This window comes from Megalobrama amblycephala, linkage group LG14 (assembly GCF_018812025.1).
Source record: "Megalobrama amblycephala isolate DHTTF-2021 linkage group LG14, ASM1881202v1, whole genome shotgun sequence".
Classification (NCBI taxonomy): Eukaryota; Metazoa; Chordata; class Actinopteri; order Cypriniformes; family Xenocyprididae; genus Megalobrama; species Megalobrama amblycephala.
In genome coordinates, this window is record NC_063057.1 from 33,000,079 (window position 1) to 33,011,140 (window position 11,062).

Below are 11,062 nucleotides of genomic sequence, written 5' to 3' on the forward strand. Positions count from 1 at the left end.
CGCTGGTAAAGGAGACCCAGGCAAATTCTCGGCAACGAGCATCACGGGTGGGGCCAGAGAATCTTAGGACAGGGGCGATGCTGGTGAGACCGAGAACAGAGGCAACCCAGAAGGGAGGAAGGAACCCACAGTGGACAACCCGGATGTCCATGCCATAAGCAGAGCGATGATAGACCAAGGGGGAGTTGGTGGGATGAGGGATCCCGGTGGTGTCACTTGGACGAGTGCGCCTGGAGGAGCCAGGGTGGAGCCGACAGGCCGACGCACCAAGATGGAAAGAGGGCGTCCGAGGCTGGAGGCAGAGCCACAAGCTCGACATCTTGGCAGGGCATCTCAAGGGATGTCACAGGGCTGCAAACTTCAAGCAGTGGTGGGGCTGGAGGACTCTGGGATGATGGAGCTGAAAGCAGACAGGACATGATGATGGTGAGTAAGGTAACTTCTATACACATTAAAGAAATGAGCACATCACAGTCCAGTTCACTTATTTTGCTGTCTTTAAACAGCGAAGGATCAATAACAATTACAGTACTGTCTTTAAACAGTGATAAAAGTTCAAATCAGGTTCAGGTTAGAAAGCCTCTAGTACGGCGCCGGAAGTTCAGGGGACCAGGGCGGCGCTAGCAGCTTAGGAAGCCATGGCGGTGCTGGCAGCTCAGGAGACAAGGGAGGCTCGGCCAGGGACGTATATACCCCCCTCCCCCAAAATTTTCATGGGGGGAGCTATGGGTTTCTGCACTGGATGAGGCTCTGGAACGAGCACTGGGTGGATCTCTGGGACTGGATGGAGCACAGGGTATTATTAATATTATTATTACCATTAATTTATTTCGTTATTTTATCTTCATTTTAAAGTATAAATGTCACAGTAGCCTTACACAATGTTGCAAACCGTCCCCTTGCACCACTTGGTGGTGATTTCACGACAAGTGCGACATGACACTGGGTTGTATTTAATGCTGTGGCATTACAGGCGGCAGCAATAGGCATTTTAGTTGAGTACCTACTGTATCTGCTTTCACCATGGCATTTTAAATCATGCTGCGCTGATCATCGTTATTTATTTCACAGTTTGTTCTACTGTATTTACATGCCTGTTTCCAAAACCAGCATACAGGTTACTTGCTATAAAAAAAAATTATGAATACTTCAGTTAATTATTGTCTTTTGTGGGTTTTAGTATCTTGTAAAAAGTGCCAGTTTTACCAACCCTCCTAACCACCTGATCTCCACCTGCTTCCTGTTTCATTCTGGAAAACAGTATCAGCAATTACAGCTAAGACATCTTACTTACATCGGCTCATCTCAGAAGAGTGAACTCAACTACAGAGTGCGGTAAACCAACTGAAGAGAAGAGATTTTTTTTCGGTAAAACAACAAATTATTTACTTACACTGACTATCTGACTAGCTTTATACAGATGCCTATCTCTGTGTTATGTCTGCTTTTCTTTTTTTGAAATGGATTTCCTTTATTTGGCAATAATCTATAATGGTTGGTAGGGCACTTTTGTAAGTGTCTTTGGAAAAGAGCATCTTCTAATGATAATGATATAGATCGATTTAAACATGAGCTGTTTGCATATTCTCTGTTTTCAAGTTCTAATTCTAGTTCATGACAATTTAACCAATGATAATAACTACTATTGACGTAACTGCATTCATAAATGTTTCAACAACATGAAGACCATGTGTTATAATAAATATAAAGTACTGGGAAGTATGTTTACATAGAAAATCTATTTTATAGAGATATTTATATATTTATAATCTATTTTATATATTTATATCTATTTTATATATTTATAATCTTATCTTATTAAAATTTATAATTTTAGATATTTATATTTATAATCTATTTTATAGAGATATCTCTATTTACTATGATTTTAAACATTTCAGATTAAGAAACAAGAATGTCTCAAACTGCCGTCCCTGTGAACTCTTCGACATTTGTCATCCAGTTTCAACCACCAACACAAACAACAGCAGCTGGAACTGGGACAAATGCTCCTGTGCCTGTTTATGTACAACAGCCAGCCGGAGTTTCACCTCTTAATGGACTTCAGGCATTTCTGAAAGGCCAACCAAAAGCCCTTGGGGTGAGAAATTGATCATAAACCCAAATAATTGTATAATTTGTATGTGTGTATGTCAGTGTGAAGTATGGAAAGTACATGAATTAAAAAAAAAGAAAAAGTTGTACACATGAACAAAGAATACACATTTTTTATTGAAGATCATGACTTATTGCCTTGTGATAATGCAGGAAATACAGCAATATAAGTGTTACGATCCCCTCCCAGTCTAGGGGTCAGGAGGGGAGGTAACAAAGGAAAAGAAAATATGATAATAAAAAGTAAAGAAAAAAATAAACAGGGAGAACACACTTCAGCTTCAGTCTTAGAGTGAAAACATAACACAACTTTAAGGAAAAGTAAAAATTTGTATTTCCTTAATGTATCAAAAAGCTAACAAAAATAAGGGAATAAATCTTCAAGAGAGAGTATGGCCTAAAATAATAAACAGAACAGAAGCTCACTAAGGTTTAGAGAAGCTACTTACCCTGCTCAAAAACAAAGACGAAAATCAACAATATAAAATTCCTGAGCTTCCTCTCTGACCAAAAACAGGAGAAAAAGGTTGTACACAAAATAAAAAGGCACTATCTCCATACATTTCCCAAGTAACCATCAGCTAGTTAAAAGGATAGTTCACCCAAAAATGAAAATTTGATGTTTATCTGCTTACCCCCAGGGCGTCCGAGATGTAGGTGACTTTGTTGCTTCAGTAGAACACAAATGATGATTTTTAACTCCAACCGTTGCGGTCTGTCAGTCGTATAATGCGAGTGAATGGGAACTCCATCTGTAAGAGTAAACAAAAAACATGCACAGACAAATTCAAATTAAACCCTGCGGCTCGTGACGACACATTTATGTCCTAAGACACGAAACAATCGGTTTGAGAGATCACTTCCGGCATCAGAGCGCGTTTTCAGACCTCACACACCGGATGCTTAAGGCAGTTGGACATAGTGGTGTATTAGAGGTAAAAAAAATATATATAAATACTGTTCAGTTTCAACACAAACTGATCGTTTCGTGTCTTAGGACATCAGTGTGTCGTCACGAGCCGCAGGGTTTAATTTGGATTTGTCTATGCATGTTTTTTTTTACTCTTATAGACGAAGTTTCCATTGCCATGCATTATATGACTGACAGACCACAACGGTTGGAGTGCAACGGTTACAATACCTTTTAGTTACACACACAAGGATAAATTGGTAAGCAAACTAAGGAACAGTTGCTTACACACAGCAAATAAGTATAGGTCCCACTCCTAACTCAAAGATATCAGCACTAGTTCTCACTCCACATGCACAGACACAGAAATTTTCCAGTCTAAGGCTGGGAAGAAGTGTTCCTCAGCACAGGATCTTCTGAGTGCCATCACCACTTGTCTTGAAAAACAAAGACAATTTGATGTTTGTTGTAGGAGAAGTCACACTTCAGGACTGTGCGCCAAATCTTCTGACACTGCCAGAATTTCGTCAGAGGTAAAAATTTGATCGGCTGTCGGTGAACATGTCAAACTAGCGATCAAAGACTACAGATTTTAGCCTAGGATTATAGGAATCTTTTAGGATTCTCAAAATTTGTCTCAGACGACAAATCATTGCCAATGATTGCACAGTGTGCACCCACCTTAAGATATTGTTTATCATTTACAGAGTAAAATAGTAAAAATGTATAGTGTCTATCAAAAAAAAATTTTATCTGCAAATTAGTATGTGAAATTATGCAATGAGAGTACCTAGATATTTTTGTAGTACAATCATACATCCATAACTACAGCTGTTACAAAATTATATTGTTTATATTATATTGTTCCCCAAAATGTAATATTGTTTAATTGCATTGTTAATTATTATTGTCTCTTATCTCTCACAGACTGTCCAGATAATGATTGGTCTGTTGACTCTCCTGTTGGGAATCGTGTCTACAGTTCATGCAGAATCCATCTTTGTCTTTAGTGGTATTCCTTACTGGGGATCTCTCATCGTAAGAAACAATTATACAATGCAGCGTTATGTCTTTTATAACACAAGTTACATATTCCAGCAGAAGTCTTGATTTGTGTCTTTCTCTCTGCTCTCAGTACATTATCGCAGGCTCACTCTGCATTGCTGCAGAAAACAAACTGAATTCACCCTCCAGTTTGTGTTTGGTATGTACACAACACTTGTACCGGAGGTACTTGAAACCTATTGTGTTTGTACTGATTTCTTCTTCCTTTTTTTCTGCCATAAAAGTGTATGAGCATCAGTGAACCGTAATTCACAGAGAACCAAAAATTATCAGGAATGGCAATGCTCATTTTTCACAAATTGAACTTTATCTCCTAAATGCAACACCACTAAAGTTAATAGACATAGACTGCAGGACATTTTGAGAATTCACATCAAATTGTGTATTGTTTGCTCTAAAACTACATTATTTTTTAAAAGATAAATTTCAGTTATATCACTTAATCATCCACACATTAATCATCTATTAGTGCTTGGACCCTGATAATTGATGCTTGTGGGTATATTTTATGTCAAGCAGTGTATTTTTTATCACACTCCATATACCTTTCCATCTATTTTAACAAGCTAAAGTTTTTGTTAATTATTAATCTATTTTTGTTGTTGATTTTCTACCTACAGGTGAAAGGTTCACTTGGAATGAATATTTTCAGTACTATAACTGCAGGCATTTCCTTTATCATAATTTCACTGGATTTGGTTGTAGGGCCAGTTTACACTTGGTGCAACGATTATTCTTGTTATTATATTGAGGACAAGTATAAGGTATGTCACCAACTTCTATATTAACATGTATTTATTAATTACAGTAAGATCACTGTGTGGTCAGAACACTTGACAAAAGTCAAGCCATAATCTGAACTCATCTGTCCAGTCTTTTTTTCCAACATCTCAGAAGTAGTTTATAGATCGCTTACTATTACTGTCACGGTATGTGACCATAGGAGGAAGAAGGCAGGAGAAGCAGGTTTCAAATAGAACTCAAAGGTTTAATAATACTTCAAAAAGGCAGGTAGACACATACAACAGTGACAGGACAGGACAAAGAGTGAACAAAACCCAGAAATATGTATACAAGAACTAATAAGGTAATAAACAAAACACACCTGAAATAAAAACACTAATCAAAATCAGAAACCATGACAACTTACTAAAGCTGGGAAAACTAAACAAAGGAGGACATGTGACAAACAGAACAAAGTGCAAAACAGACAGACATGTGACAGGCGCGGCCTCGTGCCAGAAAGAGTCCTTGGCCTGGCCCAGGCTCAGCCACTCTGGCTACAGGTCTATGGAGCAGAGTCTGGAGCTGGAGCAGGGACTGGAGCAGAGTCTGGAGCTGACTCAGGGACTGGAGAGGAGTCTGGAGCTGACACGGGGACTGGAGCGGAGTCAGGGGCTGGAACCAACTCTGGGTTCCAGGACATCTCCTAATACTCCACTAAAAGGCCTGAAGGCACAAGTGTGGAGACTATTACGGCTGAGGGCTCAGGTGTGACGGTAGCCATCTTGACCGAGGGTTTAGGGTGTGGCAGCGGCCATCTTGCGACGAGGCTCTGGGATGGCGATGGGATGAAAGGATACTCTACTGGTGGCCATGATAGGATAGGACTCTGGAGATTCAATCACCAGAACCGAGGAAATGGTGTATCTGAGGCCTCCTTCCATCAGGATCCTAACAAGGTTATCCGTCAGATCACGGCCAGCTAAGTCAATCCTCCTTGCCCTTACTGGATCTGGTTGCACTGTGACCATTTGTATTGTCAGTGCGGTTAGATCCATCTTTCTTTAAATGGTCCTGTCATCTGTCACGGTATGTGACCATAGGAGGGAGAAGCAGGTTTCAAATAGAACTCAAAGGTTTAATAATACTTCAAAAAGGCAGGTAGACACATACAACAGTGACAGGACAAAGAGTGAACAAAACCCAGGAATACTTATACAAGAACTAATAAGGGAATAAACAAGACACACCTGAAACAAGGACACTAATCAAATCAGAAACCAAGACAACTACCTAAAGCCGGGAAAACTAAACAAAGGAGGACATGTGACAAACAGAACAAAGTGCAAAACAGACAGACATGTGACAATTACTGATAATTTACAATGTAAGAAAGCATTGGCATTATTCATTAATTGTAAACTCAGTCCAGTATAAATATGTGGTATTACTATTTGAACCTCAACAGCCATTGTACCAGTGTGAGTGCTAATTATCAATTATTTTGTCATTTATTATTATCATATATATTTGTCATTAATTATTTTTGCTCTCTCTCAGACTCTCTTCTGGGGAATCAGTGGTATATCACTGATATTTGCCATCCTTGAGTTTATCATCTCCATCTTTCTGTCAGCATTTGCCTGTAAAGTCACCCCCTGTTGTACTCCACAGGTGAGTGATGCATCAAGTTCCCAAACTTCTTTTGTCAGCTGAACTCCTCAGATATGCATTTATAATGGAAATGCCTTCTTTAAGTTTGTTCACACTTGGGTTCATGTTTTACAAGAACCAACAAATACTACAATACAGAGTTACAATACAAATATTTATTTCTTAAATTCTTCACTTTCAAATGTTCAAATCCTCAAGCTTTTACCATGTAAAATTCTCCAACTTTAAAGTAGAAATGAACCAGTCACTTTGCATTATTTGGTAAAACTGATTTCCACTTCAATAAAACAAACACAATTAATGTAACCATTTTAAAGATAAAAGTATGTTTTGTTCTAGCTTTTGGAGTAAGGGTGCTGCTATCTTGTAATATCACAGCATGTGATGTCACAGGGTTTGTTTGCTCCATTGGACAGTGAAGTAATATAAGCATTTCTTTACTTTTTGAACACAATCTTGTTTTGAAATGGAGGAAGACGAACTTAAAATGATTGTTGAGCCCATAATAAGTCCCATTGCTTATGCATTTGAGCCGATGCGGCGAGGGGACCGAACAGAACTACTGTTAAGGATGGAAGAAGCCGTGAATCTGCTGGTTTAGGGTGAAGAGCGGGTCGGAAACACTACCTGGAGTAAGTGTGGATGGTGTTTGCCGATACCCACCGTGTCAGAGTCCATCTGCTCTCAGGAGGCTGATCTGGACCATGTATTGCATGGTGATGTTGACAGTTTGATGTTGGATATTCATCCAAATTATGGTAAAAACAAAAAACATTACTTTTAATAAAGTACATTGGAAAAGTAGTAATTAAAGAGCCATACTAAAAAATTGCAAACGCCCATATAAAATCAGACCTTTTGTCTTCTGATGTGGCTTTCCAGTTTCCATCTTTAAATGTTTCTGTCTTTACCTTACCCTGTCAGTCCTCTGCTTCATCTATTTACTTCAGGCAACACAACAAACCTGTGACGTCACCCGCTGTGGTATTAAGATGACGGCGCCCTTGCTCCGAAAGCTAGAACAAAACATTCTTTTTTCTTTGAAATGGTTACATTAATCATGTTTGTTATATATTTTTTATTGGAAATCAGTCTAATAAATAATGTAAACTTGACTGACTGCTTCATTTCCACTTTAAACTTCTGTCCACAATGTTGGAAATGATCTGAATGTAAAGTAAACTTAGCACACATTGCATTATCAAATGTTAAACTCGCAGCACTTGCAGAGATGGAGTTTGTGAGAAGCAGCATTTACTGTGAACCAAGCCTTTAAAAATGTGGTATTATAAGCTGCACACGTGTACGTGATCACAGTTCAGCTTTTCACTCTGAAACATGCAACTACTAATTCAATGGAGTCAGTTTTTCCCCACTTAAAAACATTGTTTAAATATTTTATTTAAAGATATTTATTTTTGTCCTTAAAGCAACTTTTCTTACAACTTATTTCTTCACACATACTTTATTCCAAAAATAATTTTAGAGCTAGTAATGGAGGTTTGAGCCATTGATAAACAGAGATTAAGCGTATGTGAATTACCCGAGTCTGTGCGTCTCTTAAGTGTTCAACGTCTCTACTAATAGCAAAACTCCAAGTTTAACTGCTTCAAAAACAGCAACATTGCCATCTACTGAGAAATGTCATGTGGTTTTTCAGTTGTGACATTATTTTAAGAAACCCAAATGAAAGCATTAGGTTTCACACAACAACATTTCTGTCTTTTGCTTTTTTCTTCTCTATCTGAAGTAAATTGATGTCTATAAACCTGTAATAGTGAAACTGTCTGCCAGTGTCATTGAATATATGCCATTTCACAGTAAGGCATAAAACACTTCTTGTGCATTTTTCCAAAGGTGGCGTTTGTTCCACAAGTTATAACTCAACATCCCTGTGATTTCAGGCCCACTAATATCCATAATCTTAACAACTCAGAGGTAAGAGATGATTATAACCTCAGTTTAATTGTTTTGTGGAATATTCATTTTGAGTACCATTTTACTCAAAGTACAAAGTATTATTCAAATTTAACATCAATATATATGAACTGGATGTGTGAAAATCAAAGTAATGGGTGCGTTAAAGGGTTAGTTCACCCAAAAATGAAAATTCTGTCATCATTTACTCACCCTCAGGTTGCAAACCTCTATAAATTTCTTTGTTCTGTTGAAAACAAAGGAAGATATTTTGAAGAAAGTTTGTAACCCGGCAGCTTTGCATCACCATTGACTTCCATAGTATTTTTTTTCCTACTATGGAAGTCAGTGGTGGCCCATAGCAGCCTGGATACAAACTTTCTTCATTTTCTTTTGTGTTCAGCAGTACAAGAAATTTATACAGGTTTGGAATAATATGAGGGTGAGAAAATGATGACAGAATTTTTTTTTTTTTTGGTGAACTAACCCTTTAACTGTTTAATATTATCAAAAAAATAAGTAATCTGTAATCAAGGGAGCTTATCATACATCTTTTTTCTTGAAGATATCTGTGGTCAGCAACCCTTCAATGCATCACCTTCCTGCAGAAATTCCTCCACAATACAGTGAATTAAATTAATGAGTATTAAAACAGTTGAAGTGGGACACATGAGTTTCCCAGTGATTTCCTGTCTCTCTAATGTCATTAAAAAGAGAATATGACAGCAAAGGAAAAATCACTTGATCAGATCATTACAGATTTTTTAAGTCACAAATGTGTAAACAATAACTATTCAAGACTAGATACCATTTCTACTACTATACTATTTCATAATTTGTTTTTCTTTAGTTAAGTTTACCTTATTTTTACTGAAATTGGATAGATTGTTTTGAACAACTAATTGCTTAATACAGTATAATCTGTAGGAATAAAGTATGCCAAATAAAAAAATGGCTTATTCGTTTCTCTTTTTTGTTTGTTACCTTTCACCTTTATTTAACCAAACAAGTAATTAAAGGGTTAGTTCACCCAAAAATGAAAATTCTGTCATTTATTACTCACCCTCATGTCGTTCCACACCCGTAAGTCCTTCGTTCATCTTCAGAACACAAATTAAGATATTTTTGTTGAAATCCGATGGCTCCGTGAGGCCTGCATAGGGAGCAATGACATTTCCTATCTCAAGATCCATTAATGTACTAAAAACATATTTAAATCAGGTCATGTGAGTACAGTGATTCAATATTAATATTATAAAGCGACGAGAATATTTTTGGTGCACCAAAAAAAAAACAAAATAAGGACTTATATAGTGATGGCCGATTTCAAAACACTGCTTCATGAAGCATTGGAGCATAAATAAATCAGCCATTGACTTCCTACAGTCAGCTCATTTTGTTTTTCATATCGTTTCAATATCTAAGGTTTGTTATGCATATTAATGCATTTCCATGAGGTTTTCCATGTAAGAGGTCGGTCCTCAGCACAGAGGATTATGCATCATGGAATCAGACCGCAGAAATGAAGAGGGACCTTCAGATGCATCCCAGTAGAGGAATAAAGCTCTCTGAAAGAGGTAAATCTTCACCCTTCTGGATTCATCATACATCCTGATGGACCATGACTCAGCTCATCACCAGATGGGCAGGTGTACGACCCTAAAGCTGAACCTGTGTTTGGACTGCTAGAAGTAAAGTGCCCAAATATAAGAAATTATGTAGATTATGCCTACTGTAGGATCCAAACAGTCACACACATACTGTTGACAGAGACAGACCAAACTAATCATCACTGAAAACAATACTTAAAGATGCATTTACTAGATGAGTAAAATGACAAGATATTTTGTCCTATTTCTGAAAATATACTGAGATTTTGCTTAAAACAAGCAAAATTAACTGGGGTGCGATAAATAATCTTAATTCAAATGGAAAATAGATCATTTTTCTGATAATGATTATTTATCATCATTTAATGATGTTGGTGTCGATTTATTTTGGTCTCATCTTAGTCATGGAAAAAAAGGTCATCAATAAACATTTTTCATCATAGATTTCATTAACACAATGAACAATACTTGAGACTGATCCTGTAACCCTGAGTTTATTCAACTACCGTCATGGTATAGGCCTCAGGAATCATAAAGTAATCATTAACACAAGATGATGAACAGAGGATGTACTGCATATTATTATTTTTGTCATGTTTCCAGTCCAAATATATATATATATATATATATATATATATGGTCTATGGTCTTTTCAAAGATCTGAATTTCAAAGAAAGCATGCATTGGAGGCATCTTTCATGATCATGATCTTTCAGGCTTTTGTAACCAAAATTTTTTGACAATTTGTAGTGCAACCCCTTGAGTGTTTTTGATCATGTCTAGTAGTTTAGAATCATATAATACAAATGCAGAGTGAGCCCACAAAGGCCCCCAATTAACTACACTTCTTGGTAAACGGAGGCAAAGAAGGACATTATAAGGCTTCTTCATAGTATACCTCCATTTCCAACGTGATCCCATGAATTTGTCTGTTGCAAAAGAACGTGTCACAATCCCAGTTCTGTCTTTTGTTTTGTATGAACTCTTGCACCACACTAACTGTTGTCACCCCAGACTACATTTCCTATCATCCATTGCACTGATTACA

General features: G+C 37.3%; 1 protein-coding gene across 1 annotated transcript; it reads left to right on the forward strand.

The window, feature by feature from the left end:
• Positions 1-1,902: 1,902 nt before the first annotated feature.
• Positions 1,903-9,078, forward strand: LOC125246207 (membrane-spanning 4-domains subfamily A member 4A-like). Its single transcript, XM_048157134.1, has 7 exons — positions 1,903-2,101; positions 3,953-4,063; positions 4,161-4,229; positions 4,711-4,854; positions 6,374-6,487; positions 8,345-8,425; positions 8,970-9,078. Exons 1-7 carry the CDS (start codon positions 1,916-1,918, stop codon positions 9,042-9,044), a joined length of 780 nt encoding a protein of 259 aa, XP_048013091.1. The 5' UTR covers positions 1,903-1,915; the 3' UTR covers positions 9,045-9,078.
• The last annotated feature ends 1,984 nt before the right edge of the window (positions 9,079-11,062 follow it).